Source organism: Scyliorhinus torazame, chromosome 8, assembly GCF_047496885.1.
Source record: "Scyliorhinus torazame isolate Kashiwa2021f chromosome 8, sScyTor2.1, whole genome shotgun sequence".
Taxonomy (NCBI): domain Eukaryota; kingdom Metazoa; phylum Chordata; class Chondrichthyes; order Carcharhiniformes; family Scyliorhinidae; genus Scyliorhinus; species Scyliorhinus torazame.
Window position 1 is genome coordinate 132470420 of NC_092714.1, and position 22611 is coordinate 132493030.

The 22611-nt window shown below is 46.3% G+C and overlaps 1 protein-coding gene across 2 annotated transcripts in view; it reads right to left on the reverse strand.

Moving 5' to 3' along the window:
• The window catches only part of wwc3 (WWC family member 3), a 298570-nt gene that overhangs the window by 83479 nt on the left and 192480 nt on the right, over window positions 1–22611 (reverse strand). For both annotated transcript variants that reach the window (XM_072514193.1, XM_072514194.1), the window contains one exon: window positions 1373–1502. In XM_072514193.1, the coding sequence (XP_072370294.1) occupies window positions 1373–1502 (130 nt within the window). The remainder of the gene's footprint in view (window positions 1–1372; window positions 1503–22611) is intronic.

A 22611-nucleotide genomic window follows, 5' to 3' on the forward strand; every position in this document is an offset into this window, starting at 1 on the left:
GCCCATAACCCAGAGGTCGACGGATCGAAACACGGAACTCGCGCATTCTGGCAGGCCTCCCAATTGTGCACATCCAGCAGCCTTCTCCATCAAAGTGTTCACTGGAGTCCTCTGCAGTAAAGCTCTGCGTGTGACCTCACTGTCCGTGAGTTGGCACGTGTGCTACCCTTGCCCTCTGAACCAGCTGCAGGCCACTCATGTCCAGTCTCTCACCATGTGCAGTTCATACCTCTAAATTATATGTCCAAGCTGGTGGCTGTGAAAGACTGAACAACAGGGTTTATTCATCATCACCATCTTGTCCTCTTATACCAAGGCAGAAATTCTCAGGTATCTCAGCACGAAGATCGGCGACGGGTCAGTTAGGCAGTGAAATTTGTTCAAGCTCCTTTGCTTCCCATTTTAGATAGCTCACTGGACAAAATGCGGAAGAGAAGCCAAGTGTTCCCCCTTGGTGGGCGGAGGCAGTTGCGGAGGAAGGCAGGGCAAAATCAACTTGTTACAATCTGCTTGTTGATTATCAAATATCATTCTTAACGGTCATAAGAACACAGCACAGGCCGTCCCTTCTTCCCAGAAAAATAACATGTGGAGGCCCACAGCTTTCAATAAATAACAGGAATGAGAATAAGAAGGTTTTAAATCAGCAATAAAGTAATTAACTCAACACATTGCAGGAAAGTGCTTTTTGTTAAGAACCTTGTCGGCTCCCGCTACAGTTAATTGGCAACCTAAACATTCCCAGGGATTATCTCTTTTCCCAGAAGGAGAGTCATGTTTACAGAGTGAAATTTGTTAATTGTTGGCACCCCTAATTCACAAACCCTGTTGTGGGCAAGGAATTATTTCTGAGTGCTGCTCCCACAAATATTTCTCATTTAAGATGCTGAACCAATGAATGAGAGAATAGGAGTACTGTTACACGGAAATGTTCATTCTCAGGGTAGAGCTGTTGCTATCAAAGCCAGCATTTATTGCCATCCCTAATCGCCCTGAGAATGTGATGGTGTGCCACCTTCCTGAGTTTATACGGCAGACTAACTTGCTAAAACACTTCAAAGGGCAACTTAAAAAGTCAGACTACTTTGGCATGGGACTCAAATTACACATAGGCCAGTCCAGGCAAGAACAGAAAGAGTCCTCACTTAAAGGACATCAAGGAGCCGGTTGGGTTTTAATGATAATCCAACAGCATCTGGGACACTTTTTACCAATACCAGCTTTTCATTTTCAGATTTTTGATCTGTTGAATTAAGGTTCTCAAATTGTCACTGTGGGATCTGAATTCCTGTTATTTGGGTTATTAGTCTAGAACTGTGGATTAGTAGTCTACTCGTTTCCCTATGTAATAAGGAGCAAAAGCATATTTTACCTGAATAAGCTCTTGTCTTTCTTTCTCTCCTAAAGTAATCGACTTCTTGATGGTTCTCAGCTCATTCATGATTTCCTGGGCTTCATCCAGTTTATAGTTGGTTTGACTGTCAGACATTTTACGATCAATCCTGAATCAAAAGAAAGAGCGAAAACCTTCAACAATTATAAAATCCCTGATTGAGATTTGGGCCACTTCAGTTTCAACCACTGAGTTAACAAGTTTGCTGCTAGTCATTTAGAGCCAAACAGGATCACTGCACTTATTTTTGTATTGAGCAGCTTTCGATATTGATGATACTGGGAACAAAAGAACTCTTTGTTGTCTCGCATTGCTGCCATGCATTTGGTATATATCGTGTTTGGGATCAACAAGTTAAATTCAATGACAACTGATTGCAATATGGGTGTCTGCACAGAGACAAGAGGTGCCTCAACTTTAAAGAAACCATTTAATATGGGTTTATTTCTGATGATTGATTAAAGTCTAAGAGTCCCAATATAATCCAGGTCCTTATAGTAAAACAATTCCACACATTTATGTATCTCCTTAAGACTGAGGAGACCATCCTGAAAAAGGACAAGGTAAATAACACTTGACAACAGTTCAAAAATAATTTGCATTTACATAGCATTTTTCAAGTACACCGGATGTCTCAACGCACTTTACAGCCAAAGAAGTACTTTAGAAATGTAGTCACCATTGTAGTGCAGGAAATGTGGCAACAAATTTGCACACAGCAAATTCCCACAAACAGAAATTTGTTCACGGCCAATTCTTGTGATGTTGCTTTAAGGGAAAAAATATTGGGGACAACACACATGCTCTTCTTTGAAATACACCCTTGGACTGAGGGTGCAGCCTCGGTTTAACATTTCATCCAACAGACCGCACCTCTGACAATGCAGCATTCCCTCAGTACTGTGCTGGATGGGCAGCACGGTGGCGCAGTGGGTTAGCCCTGATGCCTCACGGCGCCGAGGCCCCAGGTTCGATCCCGGCTCTGGGTCACTGTCCGTGTGGAATTTGAAAATTCTCCCCGTGTTTGTGTGGGTTTCGCCCCCACAACCCAAAGATGTGCAGGCTAGGTGGATTGGCCACGCTAAATTGCCCCTTAATTGGAAAAATTAATTGGGTACTCTAAATTTATTTTAAAAACTAATTTAAAAAAGTACTGTGCTGGAGTGTCAGTCTGGATTTTTGTACTCAAGACTTGGAGTGGGACTTAATCCAGAATCATGTGCTCAAAGGCAAGAGTGCCACCAACTTTGCCAATGCTGACACATGCAAATTTAAAAACGGTTCAAGATAACTTTAATATACAAAGTTCTGATATATTAACTAGATCTCAACATCCCTGGAGGCAAATTCAAAGAAAGAGTAAGTCAAAAGGGATATAATTTCAGCATAGATATTGCACCTTTGTAATTTTAGGTTAAATTAAAACTAAAGCCTTCAAGGTTGATGTCAGGAAGCTCTTTGTCAATCAAAGCGGAGTAGAAATCTGGAACTGAAAAGATGTTGTGGTAAGGTCAATTCAAAATTTCAAAATAGTTTTTAAGAAGGTTTTGTTTGGTAAGGGTACCCTGCCAATCAACCCACAAGAAGTTTGAAAGGGAAAGGATTCATTTTTTCCTGCAAAGTACTGAAAAGTAAAAGAACAAACTTGCATTTATATAGTGCCTTTGATGTCCTCTGGACATCCCAAAGTGCTTTACCACCAATAATCTCCTGTTAAAATGTTGCACCCAGGAGAGAGGGTGCACAACAAGCTCCCAAACACAGCAATATGGTCATGGCCAGATCATCTGTTTTAAGTGCTGGTTAAGGCAGAACTCTTGATCCTGTCACTAGAAGAACTCCCTTGTCTTCTTCTAAATACAGAAAGCACAGAACTTCTGCAAGCAGTATAAAAGGAGCAGAAACCATGTGAAACGGGTCTCAACCCTACCTTCTTGATCTTTGCCTCTGGGGAAACAATGTTTCCAGCGGCAGAGGTGAGAAACATCTCTCTGCCCAGTAGACTTGGGGAGATGATAATATCCAGTCAACATGTAGACAAGATGAGATCCAATCCTAGGAAGGTGTGTGGCTTAGAGTGGTACGTTCAAGTGATGCCATTCCCACTTGCCTACTGTCCTTGTCCTTCTAGGTGGTGGAGGTCACATGTTTGGAAGATGCCATCGAAGGAGACTTGGGGAGTTGCTGTAGTGAATCTTGTAGATGGCACACACTGTTGCTAGAAAGCATTGGTGGGGGAGGGAATGGATGTTTAAGTTGGTTGATGTGGTGCAATCAATCGGACTGCTTTTGACCTGGATGTATTCACCTACTTGAATGCTGTTGGAGCTGTTTTCATCCAGGCCAGGGGGGAATGTTCCATCGCACCCCTGACTTTTGACTTATGGATGGTGGACAGGCTTTAGGGAGTCAGAACTGGTCTATAGATCTTTGAACTTTTGGCTTTAGGATTGCAGTATTCTGTCCATAGCATACTGCTTCTGCTCTTTTGCATGCATGTACTCCAGTGATGTAACTTCACCTGGTTTGCACCTTACTTTTAGATATGCCTAGAGCTGCCCCTGGCATGCTCTCCTGCAATCCTCATTAAACCAGGATTGGCCTCTTAGCTTGATGATAACAGTAGGAGTAAGTGGTATGCCAGGTCATGAGGTTACAAATTGTTGTTGAATACAATTCTCCTGCTGCTGATGGTCCACAGTGTCTCATGAATGGCCGGTTTGTGCTACTGGATCTGTTTATCCCACTTAGTGCAGTGGCAATGCTACTCAAAATAATGGACTGTATCCTCAGTGTGAAGACAGAACTTTGTCTCCACAAACACTGTGCGATGGTCGCACCTATAATATGGTCATGGACAGATGTAACTCTGACAGGTAAATTTGTGAGGACAAGATCAAGCAGAATATTTCTTACTTGTTCCCCCCACCACCTGCTGCAGACTCAGTCCAGCAAATATGTCCCTCAAGATTCAACCAGCTTGGTCAATAGTGGTGCTCTGAATCACTCTTGGTGATGCACACTGAAGTCCCCACCTGAAGTGCACACTTGCTTTGCCTAGCCCACAAGGAGTGCAGTGAAGATGTTTGCCTTCTCCTCAAACTGTGCCCCCCCCCCCGCCTCACTGCCCCCTCCCCACAACCCTTCCACCCCCCCACACACACACCCGCCCACCCTCAGCTGCATAGTTTTAGCTCCAGGGAAAATCTGATGATGTCGGAGACTTCCAGATTCACTGGCATATTTAAAACCAATCCACTTCCTGGGAAAGGGTGGACTACTTGCCCTCTGTCCCACCTGAGGAAAAGCTAGAATTTGGCAGGTTGCAGCCAGTTTCTCAACTGCAGCGTTGAATGGTTTTATTGATCGGTTTATGAGCGTCTGGTAACTGATCCATGTTCACTGTACCTAATTGGTTGGGCCTGGGTGTGGACTCAGAGCAAAGTAAACAGGCACCACTGCAAGGGCCTGAAGCTGAGCTGTAAGCATGAGTGCAGTGATTTTGAGATCGCAAGAGATATTTTAAAACTGTTGTAAATAAACCTGTAAATGAGCACTTGGAAGCTAGTGTAATCTCTGCATTGCTCATGACATGCACAAGATATATAATATTGACATGCTTCAATTCTTTAGGAACATGACCCTCCCCACCCACACCCATTATCACTCACTCCCCAGTGTTAAAACTACCCCCTACATTTCTAATTCGTTACATTAAATGCAGCCTCCAGTAAAAAACAAATTGGCTAAGGAATGCATAGGCTTTCAAACCACTCTACCAATCACATTACGGTAAGGAGAGTGGGTGTCCATGATGGGATTCCAGGGTTCACAGTTTCCAGATTTCTGTTGGTTGAAGGGAAATGTAGCTGCAATTACAAACAGTGCCAGGAGAGCTCTGTTCAGAATTTCCTGCTTTTGCAGCCATATTTCTGTTGACGTGTGCTAATAAAGGTTTCTGCACGCTTTCCCTCAGTTGTTGGGGCTGTCTCTTGTAATCTAGAAGAGGATTTCAGGGAATGAGTCAACATTTGGAGGGGTCCCAGGAAGCGTACCAAGATCCACAGTGGAGAGCACACATGAAAAATTTGGAAAAGCCCCGAAATAAAACAAGCAATGGTCGGGATGGTTCAAATGTTGAGACTTTTTGAAACGCTGATGGTCCCACCACAATATATCCCCATAAAACCCCAGCTAATGTTTCATCCAAGAACGTTAAAAAACATCACAGATCAACCGCAATGGGAACGTGGGGAGAAAGGGTGGGATCAGACCTGACCTTTCAGGAAAACTGCGCTGTCAGCAAAGGCTCGTCATGTTCTGCCAATTCAGCACACAGTTCACACCTTCCTTGGCTTCAAGGAAATTCATAATATTGTAAATCACACACAATGAGTCAGTCAGCCACAGTTCTCCACCCCCCCAAAAAGAAATAGTTATTGCGCTTGGACAGAACAGTCTCAAAAATAAATGGTGCTTTCCATGTAATGCTGCAGACCAAGCAAATGTTAATTCTGCTTCTCCACTTCACTGAGTCTTTTTGTCCCCCCACATATTTGAGTTAACTTCCAATAATGGTGTCCCCAGAGGGCTGGCTCGCTATTTGATGTATCAATGTATTAAATTATATTCACTGTGGGTCAAACAAGTCATCTGCAGCTATTATCTGAAAGAGAATATTGCCTTTGGATTAACCTGCCATGGGCTGTATTTCAAATGTATTTGATCATAAAACATTTCACATAGAAAACATTTTTAACATACTTTATAGCCTTTGCTAAAACTCCATGGAATTTTATCAGATCCTTCAAAGGTGAAGCGAAATGCCACCCAGTTTAAAAACCATTAAATTCAGATTTTACAAGCCCCATATAACCTGACCTAGAAGCTAAAGCTGTTCCGGAATGCATGAAAGATGTATAGAAGTTCAGGTTAAACTATGATGCCTGGCATAGTATTGAAAAACCACTGTCAAATAGAAGCACTACTCATAAAACCCAGATTTTTCAAAATGGTCTGTCAGCAGAAATGAACTTTGGAACCTTTCTGGTCAGTGTAAATGTATGTTAGAGCTGTCTATATCTGGTGCTTTATTTTACAGTTGTACCTTGGTGCTAGCAGCAAGCAGGTAGTCACTTATGACATAGTGTAACACTCGTGGATTTGACGCTGCTAATCATGTGCATAGGTTTGACTCAACAATGAAAGGTTCTATTGAAACAAATGTTTGAGAGTTCCTGTTAACTATCAGCCTTGGCTCAATTGGTAGCACTCCCATCTCTTTGTCAGAATGTAGGGGGTTCAAGCCCCACTGCAGAAACACGAGCATATAAACCAAGGTTGACACTCCTAAGGGAGTGCTGCACCATCAGAGGTGCTGCCTTTCAGATGAAACAGTAAACTGAGCTTCAGTCTGGCCTCTCAGGTGGATATAAAAGATCCCCCAGCACTATGTTGACGAACAGCAAGGGTAGTTATCCCTGGTTAAGAGTGTCTTAAAGGAGGAAAGTAAGATCGAGGGGTGGCAGGCCTAGGGCGGGTATGCCTGAAATTAGGGTCTCGATAACTGAAGGCATGGCCCACCAATGGTGGATAAGTTAAAGGTCACTCAAGGGTCTGATATCATTGCACATGCATCTCTTTGCTGTGATCAATGATTACAAACATTGGGATTTTACCACTTAGGCTACTGAAGCATGAAAGGATATGAATGGATCAAAGCCGCAGATGATCTTTGAGCTGTCAATCACAGACCCCTACTCGAAAGCTATGGATGGCTTGCAGGTAATGGATTTGTGGATCCAGGTACAGGCACAACTACTCTCGTTGGAGGAATGGACACATGGAGCTGCAAGGTAAGTATTACAGCTACAAGGTGAGTATTACAGTGTGGTGAATGTAAACTGCTAATAATTCACCAGTGCATTTGTATCTAGTGCTAATAATTCACCAGTGCATTTGTATCATGTTCTGCTGTTGTGTTATGTTGTTAACCCTGTCGGCTCCACCTATGGGCCATTATGTGGCTTCACCCACAGGGGGATATGTTGGGGCATGTACGAGCTCTGCGCATGGCTCCTCCCCTTAAGAGGAGGTATAAAGAGTAGCTGACCTGCAGGCAGTTCCCAGTATTGTACCAGTCGCAGGCAGGCACTGTTCTAAGCTGATTAAAACCTTGGTTTACTTCGCCTCGTGTCATTGAGTGAATTGATGGTCGCATCATACAGATATACTGCTCTCTAGTTTCCAGACAGATGTCCCTTTTCGGGGTGGGAGGGGTGTGGTCTGCATGTGTATGGGGGGGCTTCTGTGGAGGGTGTTCCTTTAGGCAGGGGATCCCAGTTGGGTGTCCTCTATCTCAGGGGTCCCTGTGGGGGTCCTCCTATTACAGGGGTCTCTGGAGGGGCAGGGTGGGTCACTCCGGGGCCATTCAGGCAATCCAGGGGTGGGGGGGCTGTGCGCGGGCTGGCCGCGGAACCTCACTATCAGGCCACCCAATAACGAGATTCCCTCGTATTCCACGTAAATTTGCATGCCGTGGAGCACCGAATTGCATCCCGCTTTTCGACCTCAAGGGGATCGTAAAATTGGTGCAATTCAGCTCCAGCGGGAGAACCTAGGGCAGGATTGTCCCCTGGCAGGATTCTCCGTTATGTCGGCAGCGTATCCACTCCCACGGGTTTCCTGGTGGCATGGGGTGGCCACAATGGGAAATCCTATTGGCATGTGTCAGAAACGGAGAATCCCGCTGACGGCGAGGGCACGCCACCGAGGATCACGTGCTGGCGGCCCGGGAATCCCACCCATAGACTTCCAAATAAAGATTCCCGCCCCAAGTATTTCAAACATTGAAAATCAGAAAATGTAATTTTGAAAGTCCAGTAATCATTCATGAGTGTGACCGAGACATGGACAGATTGCTCAAGACCTGCCTTCCCAGGTTGATTATTTTTGGCGGATTCCTTGAAACCTTTTCAGCCTAGTTGGGAGCCCCTGGGTTAGAGATTTATGTGGACGGAGTAGGGTATTATATAATTTCAACTGATCTTAAAGTTTTCTCCCCAATAACAGTATTTAATATACGTCTAGATCACAATCGCTCCCCTATAAGTTAACAGCTTAAATTTGATAAAGCGCCTTTAATGTAATAAAATGTCCCAGGGTGCTTTCCCAGGAGCGTTATCAAGCAAAATTTGACACGGAGCCACAGAAGTTGATATTAGGGCAGATGGCCAAAAGCTGGGTGAAAAAGGACAGGTTTTAAAGGGTGTCTTAAAGGAAGAGAGAGAAATACAGAGGCAGAAAGGTTTAGGGAAGGAGGGAAGGAATTCCAGAGCTTAAGGCCCAGACAGCTGAAAGCATGGCCACCAATAGCAAGGCAAAGGAAATCGGCAATATGCAAGATCCCAGATGGGCCGGAGATAATGTAAATAGGGGTATTTAATAAGTTGATGCCAGAGAAACACATCCAGCTGAATATTTCAGAGGCGGGCTGATGCGAGCTATATATGGGTTTTTGCTGGCATCAATGAATTCTCAGTGTGTTCAGCAAACTGGACTGGACTGGGAAAAGGAAAATGTTATTTTACTTCACATCGTGTGGAAGGTTAGCACCAGCCGCCTTAACCATCCTCCCTGAAAAGATATGCAGCACATCCTGAAAGAATGGAAAGTTCTGTTACGACTGCTGCCTTTTACATCATCGGCTGCTGGCAGCATTCCCTCACCTAACCACAGCCTGTTTCCTGCAAAGCTTTCCATCAACAGCAGGTACTGTTAGAGTGGCCAGCTTTTCACTCAGCCTGCCCAGGAGCCAAAAACAATCCAGTCATTGTTCTAAAACAACACACTTATGGATGTTTGACTGTTATCTTAAGATCACACTCTCACCCCATACTTTGTTTTGTATACGTGTCTGCGCTGCCTATTATATATTTAAGCTGGTGTTTGTTGAGATGCCAACAAACAATAACATTCTGTTTGAAAAGTATGTCAAGGTTTTCAGGGCTGAACAATTTCTCATACGTGGGGAGGGAAGGGGAAAGGGGTTACAGCTCAGGCTCGCTGTTGCTAGTTCAGTTGAATTTTGTGATGAGACAGAGGTTCATTAATTACCAACATGTAACATGGAAGTCTCTCTTCAACTACAGACATCAGCAACAAAAGCAAATCAAGCCCCATTTTAAGTCGTGAATTTGGTCGGCACAAATTTGCTTAGTAGGCCAATTTCACAAAAGTGCACAGGGATGGAGCCTCAGCCTCCAGAAGCAATCACTGCTACTCTCCCCATAACTCTCTGCCCATTATCTGCAAGATCCCCATTATTTCCAGATGTAGTACACTTAGCGTTACTAACTCTGGTTTGATGTCTTCCTGGAGATCATGTAACATTTGATCAGGTGACACTGCTCATGTGATGCTTAACCACCTCACTATTTCCCATTCTTACTACATTGACCTTATGAGTGTCTCATTATAGGGGCAGCATGGTGACGCAGTGGTTAGCACTGCTGCCTCACAGCACCAAGATCCCAGGTTCGATCCCGGCTCTGGGTCACTGTCTGTGTGGAGTTTGCACATTCTCCCCGTGTTTGCGTGGGTTTCACCCCCACAACCCAAAGATGTGCAGGCTAGGTAAATTGGCCACGCTAATTTGGTCCTTAATTGGAAAAAATGAATTAAATACTCTAAATTCATATTAAAAAATGAGTGTCTCATTATCACTGAGCTCCAGATAACATGTTTGACTTTGTTTTTTAAGTGATGAATCACAATTTATAAATATAAAAACAAAAATAAAATTTAAGATTTGATTATGTTTTGGTAGACTTGTATTTTAGCAAGTTAAAAAATTAAGAAAAGAAAATCTAAACCTAAATCAATTCACAGACTCCCACCCCGCACAAGTGAACGGTGAAGCTCAGTGTTCAGAAAGAAGCACCAAAGCTGTCCGACTCCTAGAACTTACTGGCATGTGCGCTGCTGCATAATGTAAGAACTCACCCGCCCCCAGTCTGCATTTCACCCTCCATCTCTTTTTCATTGTGGGTTACTCTCACCCTTCCACCCACCCCCTGTCCTGTTTGTGTTGTATTTTAGCGTGTTATCTTAAGTATGTAAATCTTGCATCTCAGTTGGTAGCACACCCGCCTCTGAATCACAAGGTTCTGGAATCAAGTCCCACTCCAGGACTTGAGCACAAAAATCCAAGACTGACACTCCAGCGCGGTACGGAAGGAGTGCTGCAATATTGAAGGTGCTGTCTTTTGGATGCGACGACGGTTTAACCAAGGCCCTATCTCCCTGACTCGGGTGGATATAAATGATCCCACGTCACAATTTAAGAGAATAGCAGGCTCATTATCCCGGTGTCCTGGTCAATATCTATTCCTCAATCAACAGCACAAACTGATCTGGTCATTATCACACTGCTGGTCTTGGGAGTTTGCGTACGCAAATTACCTACTGCTATTCCGACATTACAATAGTGACTGTAAAATTGTTTTGAGTCATCCGGTGGCCGTGACAAGCACAATATGAATGCAAGTCTTTCATTTTTTGCTCTCTCCCTCCTCCAGTTTCGGTTTCCCTCTTCCCCAGTTGGTGATTCAGAGGTAAGAGTGATGATACCACTGAACCATGCTGACAGTTAACACACTTACATTTGTTTTCTGTAAATAAAATTCCAACTTTGTGAAGAGACATTTAAGTCACCTAATTGAGCAGCAGGGTACAATTTTAGCTTATTAAAGTAAGTAGTTGAATCAAAAAGCTGAAGTTAAATGAGTCCGTAACTGGAAGGCTTTAATCAATTTACAGCCTGGCAGATCTTTTAATTCTTTTTGAAAACCAAATTATTCTTATTTGTTTTAGTTTTCTTTTTTAAATTTAGAGTACCCAATTCATTTTTTCCAATTAAGGGGCAATTTAGCGTGGCCAATCCACCTACCCTGCACATCTTTTGGGTTGTGGGGGCGAAACCCACGTAAACACGGGGAGAATGTGCAAACTCCACACGGACAGTGACCCAGAGCTGGGATCGAACCTGGGACCTTGGCGTTATTTATTTTAGTTTAATGTCTTCCTCTTTCAGCTCTATGTCGAATCCATACTACGGCCCTCTTTTTCTTGGAGAATGGTGCATGTAAACTTGTAGCCAAATGAAAAAGTGACAATGGGCCAACAGCTGAAGGAGCTGCCAGAGAAGGGGAGAGGAGAGAGTGAGGGTAAAACTAGTCTGCTCATGATGTCTGACTAATCAGCCAACCATCCAGTCTGAGTGCCATAAAGCTGCAATGAAAATGTGCATCGCATTGCAAAAGTTTATAAGCAATAACTGCATGACTAGGGCTGTCTGCTCTGATTTGATGGACCATATGTGAATGTAAGAAAATAACATACAGTTCCACTCAGTGGGTCTCATACAGTTACAACACATCATAATGACAAACCCTCCCTATCCACCAGTGCTATGTAATCACCTGGGAGAGGCTACAATAAAACAAAAGGCAGACCAAGCGGCGAGAAAAATCTAGAAAATTCCTTTTCAACCCTTTCAAACTATCGAAACTAGCCGAGGAGACCACTTTGACAGTGGTTACTACGACTGGGCCCAGTTCAATTCAGTTGGCTAGACCGCTGGTCTGTGATGCAGAGCGAGGCCAGCAGCGCGGGTTCAAGTCCCCACCGGCTGGGGTTATTCATGAAGGCCTCACCTTTTCAACCTTACCCCTTGTCTGAGGTGTGGTGATCCTCAGGTTATATCACCACCAGTCAGCTCTCTCCCTCAAAGGGGAAAGCAGCCTATGGTCAAATGCAATGCCAAGTCTTGCACAAAGTGGTCTTCTGGAGGTTTCACTACAGTTTCTATGGTAATAGTTAATATTGGCCATGAAGTAGCATTGTAGGGATTAATTTCTTGACACTTCAGGACAATCCAGGAGGATTGGTATCCCCATGTATGTAATGGGAGCAGGAGAAACAGTCGGTCCTAATGAAGAATTTAACATCTAAATGTTAACCTGTCTCATCAAGGGTGCTTACTAATTGACTTGCCGGGTGTTTCCAGCATTTTTCTCACGTTGTTTCAGATTTCCAGAATTTGAAAATTTTTACAAACATTTTGTTCAAGAATCATGACCTAATAAAATAATTACCAAAAGCGCAAGACTCCTACTACGGATTAGTAAATCACCCCTTAGAAATGACAAAGCGATATTGTCCTGTTCATCTCTCCTGCCTTTCTCTTGCAAACCACGGTGCCACTGTGGGGAACGAAGTTTAAATCCATCTCGCTGACAGTGCGATATCAGTAGCACTCGAAATGGAACAAAGTTCAGTCACTAAAGTCAGCTGTTTCTGAGCAGAGGAGGAAACCCGGATGCAAAATGTAACCCACTGAACTGAATGGAAATAGTTTCATCGTCCCCCCAGAAATCAGGGCCGCAATCGCGCCTGCCGCGGGGGTACAGTACGGGGCGTCGGACCTGCGATGCCTTCGTGCGATTCTCCGGCATCCGGAGAATAGGCGGCAGCCGCGTGCGGTCGCGCGGCGCCGGTTGGTGGCCTTTGGAAGAGGCCCCCACGGTGATTCTCCGCGGTCAACCGACCGAGTTCCCGCCGGAAGCGTGGTTCCCGTATGGTTCCACCCAGCGGGAGCTCGGCGTCGTGGCTGCCCTGGGGGGGGGGGGGGGAATCAGTCTCCGGGGAGGGGCCACCACGACGGCCAGGCCAGCAATCAGGGGCCACCGATCGGCGGGCGCGCGCAATGGGGGGGGGGGGGGGGGCACGGCGGCCTACCTCATTCCACGCTGGCCCGCTGTGGGTCCGCAATGGTTCGCGGGGCCGGCGCCGCAGCCGGCGCCATGCGCGGATCCGCAACCGGACGTGCAGGGCCCCGTATCGGCCACAGAAGCTGCGCTGCGCATGTCGGGGGCCTGCTAGCCTTAAAAACGGAGAATCACCCCGGACTTCTCAGAAAAAAGTCCGGAGTGATTCATGCCCGTTTTCTGGCGGCGTGGGGACATAGCCCCATTATTGGAGAATCCTGGCCCAGTATTACCACTGGAAATAAATAAAGTTTAAATCTAAAAATCCCTGGACGGTTCCTTTCAGCCTATGCCGGGTCGGAGAATCGGCAGGCGGGGCACGAATCGAACGCGCAGTCCACCGATTCTCCAGTGCTCCGTGGGCAGCACGGTAGCATTGTGGATAGCACAATTGCTTCACAGCTCCAGGGTCCCAGGTTCGATTCCAGCTTGGGTCACTGTCTGTGCGGAGTCTGCACATCCTCCCCGTGTCTGCGTGGGTTTACTCCGGGTGCTCCAGTTTCCTCCCACAGTCCAAAGATGTGCAGGTTAGGTGGATTGGCCGTGATAAATTGCCCTGAGTGTCCAAAATTGCCCTTAGTGTTGGGTGGTGTTACTGGGTTATGGGGATAGGGTGGAGGTGTTGACCTTGGGTAGGGTGCTCTTTCCAAGAGCCGGTGCAGACTCGATGGGCTGAATGGCCTCCTTCTGCACTGTAAATTCTATGATAATTGGCGCCACTGGCGCCGGCGCGGTCGGCAGCCGCTCTACGCGGCCCCCCAGGGATTCTCCGTCCGGGATGAGCCGAGTGGCCATGCAAAAAAGCCCAAGTCCCGCCAGCGCCGTTCACATCTGGTCTTACCCGGCGGGACCTTGGCATCCATCCTATGGAAGGCGGCCCGGGTGTGTGTGTGGGGGGGACCTCCACCGAGGCCTGGCCCGCGATCGGGGCCTACCGATCGGTGGGCCGGCCTCTCATGGTGGGGGTCTCTTTTGCTCTGCGCAGGCCCCTGTACCCTACGCCATGTTGCGTCGGGGCCGACGCAGTGAAGGGAGCTACCGCGCATGCACAGACCCGCGCCGCCCATTTGATCAGCAGCTGGAGCGGCGTGGGTCGCTCCAGTGCCGTGCTGGCCTCCTATAGGGCAGAGGATCGCTACACATAGCAGTCCAATGACAACGTCATTAAACTCTCCAGTTTATACGACGGCGTCAACACTCTGCCTTCAGATGGGAGAATCACACCCCCTGCCTCTCACCTCAGTTTAGCTGATGAAGCAAATCTTTAATTTGTGGAAAATGACAATGGTGCCGTTACTTTAAAAAAATTAATTCATGGGATGTGGACGTCGTTGGGATGACCCACATTTATTGTCCAGTCGTTGTTTTGAACATGTGATTAGCCCTCTTCGCGAATCCCAGTGATTTGATATAACAGAATGTTTTGCTGGGCCACTTCAACAGACAGTTCAGTGTCAACCATGTCAATCTGCCTTTGGAGAGCCATAGGGAGGCAGGTTTCCTCTCCTAAAGGACATCAGTGAACCAGTTATGTAATAACGCAATGCCTTCATGGTCACTTCTGGTTTCACCCGTTCCCCTCCATCACAGGACCACAACAAACACCCCTTGTCCTCATCTTCTACCCCACCAGCCTCCACATTCAATACATCATCCCCACCAATTCTGCCACCTTTAGCATGTTGTCACCAAAACACATCTTCCCTTCCTGAGGGCTGATGCCAGTGCCCATGAATTGAAGTCTCTCACACACCACTCCGAGCCAGGCATTCAAACCTCTGATCTGTTTGACTCTATCAATTCGGCCATGGCTCAGGTTGTAATCCAGAGATTCTTGGCCGGGATTCGCCACTATCCGGCGGGGCGGGCCGTACCGGCGCTGAGGAGTGACGTGAACCACTCCGTCGTCGGGCCGCCCGGAAGGTGCGGACTCCTCCGCACCTTCAGGGGCTAGTCCGACGCCAGCGGGGTTTGCGCCACGCCAGCCGGCACTGGCAGGGTTGACGCCGCGCCAACTGGCACCGAAGGGCCCCCATCGGCTGGCACGAGTCGGTGCATGTGCGCCACCATGTTCTGGTGTGATCCCAGCGCATGCGCAGGGGATTCTTATCTGCGCCGGCCATAGAGGATCGTTACAGCAGCCGGCACGGTGGGAAAGAGTGCCCCACGGCACAGGCCCGCCCGCAAATCAGTGGGCCCCGATCGCGGGCCAGGCCACCGTGACACCCCCCTCCCCGAGGACTCCACAGGCTGCCCGTAGAGCCAGGTCCCGCCAGTAAGGACCTTGTTTGATTTACGCCGGCGGGACTGGCCAGAAACAGGCCGCCACTCGGCCCATCGCGGAGCATAGAATCGCCGGGGGGCCACTGCCAACGGCCCCCCACTGGCTCGACGCGATTCCCGCCCCTGCCGAAAAACCGGCGCCAGAGAATTCGGCAGCCGGCGTCGGGACAGGATTCACGCCGCCCCTCGGCAATTCTCCGGCCTGGCGGGGGGAGGGTCGGAGAATCCCGCCCCTTATCTTTGAAGAAATTAACTATTAAAGTGGATCCTAGAGTCTCATCAGAATCTCATTCCTAGTTATACTTAATGTCAATTGCTCCAAGTAGATTGAATTAATGTGGGCCAGGGTAATTGGATTCTGCCCCTCATGCTGCAATTTCTTTTCCAGCTACGTGTAGATAGCCTCAGCCCTGGCACCTGAACCCTGGCACCAAACAGGCAACAAAACCGTTGGAACTCCTGGTTACAGCTTCAACAAACAGTAAATGACAATAAGGTATTCAGGACTTCCGGTGACGGTGGGCGGGAGGCGGCCGCACAATGGAGGGCTCCCATTCGGGAACGGCATTTTCGGGGCGTTAAGCCCGGTCCCAGGGTCCATGGAGGTGGCAAAAGCAGGAAGAAACAGTGAAGGCACAGTGCAGAAAAATGTCGAGGGTAAGCAAAAAGTCGTCCGTAAAGAAAACAGCTGAAGGTCCGTCGGGGAGTGGAAAAGTCACCGCGGGGTCACCAAGGAAAATGGAGGCTGGAGCACCAGGGGAGGCCGCATTGCTTAAGGCTGAAGAAATAACTAAGGTGATGGCTGCGGAATTCGAAAGGCAGTTTACAAGATACATGGAGACAATGAGGAAGGAGACCCAAGGTTTTGAGTGCGTTGGTGGAGGAGGCGATTTCCCCGGTGATGACGGCGGTGGCGAGCGCAGTGGCGGAGGTGCGAGAGCATGGGGAGGTGCTGAAGGAAGTGGAGTGTCATGATATCCACATCAGCATATCATGGTGCAATCACACACACACTGATGGACAGACAGGCAGTTGGACCAACCAGCACACACATTACATCGCAGCCAATCACCAGTGAGAGCACACGCACTATAAAACAGGGAACACCACAGTTCCCGCTCATTCTACCAGGAGATAGCTCAGAGCACAGAGCTCACAGCGCGCCACTCAGACATAGACCATGTGCTGAGTGCCTCACTAAGATAGTGATAGGGTTGGGTCCACAGGTTAGCTGGTGAAGCACGTACACAAGCCAGTAGTTAGTTGTTACAGTTGTTTGGACAATAAAACTGAGTTGTACCATCTACAGCCATGTTGGATCATTTGTGCATCAGAACACCCAACACATGGAGGAGACATTATTGCAGCAGTGTGATCAACTTGCCTCGATGGGGAAGGAGCTGTGGAAGGTGATGGACATCAACAAGGATCTGCGTGGAAAAATGGAAGACCTGGAAAACAGATCTAGGCGACAGAATTTGAGGACTGTGGGGCTGCGAAGGAGTTGAAGGACCGAGGCTGATTGAGTATTTTGCCGCGATGCTGGCAAAACTATTGGGGGAGGGGGAGGATCCCTCCCAATATGAACTGGATCAGGCTCATCGGTCGTGGAGGCCTATACCAATGGCGAGTGAGCCGCTAAGGGCAGTGACTCTGTGCTTCCATAGGTACAGGGTGAAGGAGAAGGTCCTGAGCTAGGCCAAGCAGAAGCGGGTGGTGCAGTGGGCTGGAGCTGGTATCCATGTATACCAGGACTTTACGGTGGAGCTGGCGAGGAGGCGGGCTGCCTTCAACCGGGTGAAGAGGGCACTGTACATTAGCAAGGTGCAGTGCGGCATTGTATATCCAGCGAAGCTGAGGGTGACTTACAAGCTCAGGGACTGTTATTTTGGAACGGCGGAAGCAGCGGAGGAGTTTGCGAAGGCAGAAGGACTGTGGCAGAACTGAGAAATGGCTATGTGCCGATGTGAACTCATGACTGACTGTATTTTCTTATTTTTTTGTTTCACTGCGTGCGGGTGTATGGGCTAAAGGAGCCAATGTTGTATGTATTTGGACAAGGGAAGTGATGGGACTTTCACTCAAAATGAGGGCTCTTTGGGGTGTAGGTGGATATGCGGGATTTGTGGGCTAGCCGGGGGGGAAGGAACTGAGGTTGGGGGAGGAGTTTTACAAGAGGCAGTGGACGGGAGGAGTTGGAGACTGGGGGGGGGGGGGTTAACAACTCTTGGGTATCATGTACGGTACTCTTTCAGAGGTTGGATGGCGTTGAGTGTGGGGGGGGGGGGTGGACTCTATAGGTCAATGGTGACCATGGGCGGTCCCGGACTCCTTTTTCTCTTTTTCTTTTTCTCTTTTGTTTTTTGTTTCCGCCATGGGAGGGTTTGTTTTATTGGATGCATATATTGACAGGTGGGCCGTTGTTTGGAGTGGTGGGAGGATGGGATCGTTGGTATTGTTAAGGGGATTGATTTTGTATTTGTTACCGTTTACTGTTTGTGGGTGGGGTGTAAATTTTGAAGGAAAATGTGGAAATGGAGAATAAAAACATTTTTTTTAAAAAACAATAAGGTATTCAGAACTCCTTCAATCTCCGGTGTTTTTTGAAGTTCGCCAGAGCCTCTAGTCCTGCAAATATATTGTAGGATTGAATAATTGATGGGTAGCAACCTCCTCTCTGCCTCCTTGTGATTACAAATCTTCACTAGTTCCTTAATTTCAAGTCGGAGAGCTTCTCCTCAAATTATGTTGTGCAATCTTGTTATCAAAATTATTCACGGATCTTCAATGAGTTCTGAAGCTTCATTACCTGCTATTTTTACAAAGGCATTTCCCCATTTAAAATAATGACCCACTGCAGAATACAAATTTGATTTATTTTGAAAAAGCTGGTAGCACTTGTGTGTCAACCACATACCATTCAACTTTACGTAACCAAGTAAGAAATTACATATTTTTAAAACATATTAAGCAAGCATTTGAAATTTTAAAATTTAAAATATGTATTTAAGTATCATCATGAAACATAACATCATTATAAATAAAACAGGTTCATCCTTTAAGTGCATGACTTGAGCAATAGTTTTCTGGATAAAGATTTTGATCCCTGTTGCGAGTTAAAGACTCAAATAATGCTAAAATAACCAATCATTCGACCTACATTAATGTCTTATTTACAATATCAAACAAGAGGAAGACCACCGGACAGCAAATGGAGGGAGCATGATGGGGGGACGGTAGCACAGTGGTTAGCACTGTTGCTTCACAGCTCCAGGGTCCCAGGTTTGATTCCCGGCTTGGGTCACTGTCTGTGCGGAGTCTGCACATCCTCCCCGTGACTGCGTGGGTTTCCTCCGGGTGCTCCGGTTTCCTCACACAGTCCAATGATGTGCAGGTTAGGTGAATTGGCAATGATAAATTGCCCTTAGTGTCCAGAAAAGGTTAGGTGGGGTTACTGGGTTACATTTTAAATTAGTTTCAAATTTTGGCCCTCTAGTTTAAGAATTAATTTTCTAAACAGAGCTACTGCAAGATTAGAGAGCCTAACAAACTTTATAAATAAGACGTTCATGTCAAATTACAATGGTAAACTTGTACACCTCCCTGTTCTCCTCTCAAAAGGGCCTTCTAAGTAACAACCTGTATTTTTGGTGCCTGCAGTTACGAAAGTCTAATTTTAGTGCAAAAGTTATTTGCGATGATACGCCTGCTTTAACTGGATTAGTTGATATGTATGCAGATAATTTATCACCCTGACTTGGAAATATATCGCCGTTCCTTTACCGTCACTGGGTCAAAGTCCTGGAACTCCCTCCCTAACAGCACAGTGGGTATACCTACGCCTCAAAGACTGCAGCGGTTCAAGATGGCAACTCACCACCACCTTCTGAAGGGCAACTAGGGATGGGCAATAAATGCTGGCATAACCAGTGCCACCCACAACCCGTAAATGAATTTTTTTTTAATGGTTTGTTCCGATATGTATTCACAATGCCTTTGTTAAGAGTGATCAAACAGCTGCTTTTCCAAAGAGAAAATTATTGTAGAATCCTACAAAACAAAAAGATCCATTGGGCCCATTATCCCTGTGCTTTGGAAGAGCTTAGAAACATATGGATATAGGAAAAGGAACTGGCCATTTTGCCCCTAGAACTCCTTTCACCACTCATTGAGATCCTGGCTGATTTTAGTCAAGACGGTTTCATTTTATATACAAAATACAACATTACATGTATCCGTATACATGTCTCACCATAAACACCCCCTGCGCCACATCACGCCACATGCCCCACTTTGTAAGTATAATATAAAATACAACCCCCCCCCTACCCACCACACACAGCTTCCTTCCGCTCTTAAAGAGGGAGATGGACATCCTCTACCTCGAGTAGAACCCCTCCTTCAACTCCCTAATGAGAAACTTTATCTTCTCCAAATATAAGAATTCCACCAGGTCACTCACCCACACCGCTGCCATGGCCATTCCGGAGCCCGCCACCCTAACAAGATCCTCCTCCGGCCTATCAGGGAGGCAAAGGCCAACACGTGAGCCTCTGCGGAAACATGGACAATTCCTTCCTCACAAAATTCCTAATCTGCAAGTACCGGAACCCATTCCCCCGCGGCAACTGAAACTTTCCTACCAGCTCCCCAACTCTGCAAATTTCATCAATGGGTCCCTAATCCTCTCTATCCCCTCCCATTCCCAAACCCTGTATGTTGAATCCAATCCTGCTGGAATAAATCTATTATTTCCATACATCGGCTCCCCAGCGACATGCCCTCTAGCTTAAAATGTTGCCTAAACTGAATCCAAATGCTTAACGAAGCAACCACCATTGGGCTCATAGAGTATTTAACCGGTGAGAGCGGAAGCGGAGCCATCCGCCAACCCCGGTGTCTTCAAACATGTCCCCATACACAAAGTTTCCTCCACCCACACGCAAACCGACCCTTCCTCCACAACCCATCATTTCCGAATGTTCTCCGCATTCGCCGCCAACCCCCCCACCCCCGACTGCCTGTCCATCTGCAAAAATACCCTCCAAATCCAAAGCACCTTACCCACCCATATAAATGCTGAAATTATTTTGTTTACCCTCCCAAAAGATTTAGGCATGAAAATCAGGTGATTCGGAAAAATAAATAAAAACTTCGGAAGAGTCGGCATTTTCACGGTTTGGACCCACCTTGCCAGCGATGACGGAAGAACATCTCACCTCTTTAAATTCTCCTGCAATCCCTCTACCAAATTAATCACATTCAACTTATGCAGCAGAGCCCAACAATGCGCTACCTGCGTTCCCAGATACTGAAAACACGACCTAACTAGCCGAAAGGCCAACTTCTCCAGAACCATTCCATGTACCTGGGAACTTATCGGGAACACCTTGCTTTTCCCCACATTTAACTTATACCCAGAGAACTGCCAAATTAAGCCAGCATCTCCATAATCCTACTCGTACTAGAAATCGGATCCGTAACATATAATAGCAAGTCGTCCACATATAGGGACACTCAATATTCCACACCCTCCCCTCTCTATTTCCCGGCACTTCGTTGATGCCCGAAGCACCATCGCCAACAGCTCAATTGCCAATGTAAAAAGCAATGGTGAAACTGGACATCCCATATATGACCTAACTCCACAGACTGAGCTATAGCCACATCCCTTCATACCTTATCGAAAATGGATTGATCTCAGATTAAAAATGAACAATTAATCCAGCATCAATTGCTGTTTACGGAAGAGAGTTCCAAACTTTTAACAGCCTTTGCATGGAGGAGAGTTCTAAAATGTCTAGCTTTAATTTTTTTTCTGCGCCCTGGTCCATGACTCCGCGCACAGTGGAAATACTTCCTCCCAATCTACCCTAGCTATTCCCTTCATGATTTTTTTTAAAAAAGCAAATCAACCTGCAAGTTTCTGAATTCTATGGAATACAACCCTGGATTGTGAAACCCTCCTGGTAATTTGATGCAAATTCCAGGTATCATTCTGGTAAACCTACGCTGCTACACTCCCTCCAAGACCAATAATATACTAAGGTGTGGTACCCAGAATCTCTCTTAGTACTTCCAGCTGCGGTCCAACTTGTGCTTTGTGTAGCTGAAACATGACATCTCCTCTTGTATTCTAGTCCTCTAGATAAATAGGCCAGCATTCCATTCATATTTTGATTATTTTCTGCACCAGTTCATGAGATTTTAATGGTTAATGTAACTGGACACTGAAATCACATTGAACCTCCATTGTTTAGCTTTTCACCATTTAGGAAGTGCCCTGTACCAGCCTTATTAAGTCCAAAATGGAGGGTTTCTCATTTATCTATGCAGAAATCCAATTGCCATAGTTTTACCCATTCGCTTAAACTATGTAATGTTTTGCTTCCCGCAGCACGATGCTGCCTATCTTTACATCATCTACAAATTTAGATGTGTGGCTTTCTTTCCAATCATCTCAGTCATTAATAAATACATTGAATAGTTGAGGCTTCAACACAGATGCTTGAGGGCTGCCCCTAATCACACCCTGCCAATTAGAGTACCTACCATTATCTCAACTCCCTGTCTGCTTCTGTACAGCCAATTTCCTAATCAGGTCAATAATTTACCTTCAATTCCATGAGCTGCAACAACTAACAGACTCTTATAGGGAACATTTTCAAATGCCTTCCGGAAGTCTATATAAATAACATCCATAGACCCTGGCCACTACTTTAATCACCTCCTCAAAAAAATCCATCAGATTAATTAGACATTACCTACCCTTAACAAACACATACTGGTTCTCTCTGATCAGATGTTCAGTCACCCTATCCTAATTATGGATTCCAGCAATTTCCCAGCAGCAAATGTTACACTAACTGATCTATAATCCCTGGTCTCCCTCTGTCCCCATTCTTAAACTATCCAAATACTCCAACTTCCCAGTTCTTTCTCCATAGCCCTGGAAGGGAGACCACATAATCCATGGAGAATCTTGTCCCTGATGGGTTCAATCCACCTCACCTTTACAGAGCGCATGAAACAGGGCAGTGCATAATTTTTTAATGTAAATCGTCGGAGAATGTGTTAACCAAGAAAGTGCTGATACAGACTCTAATA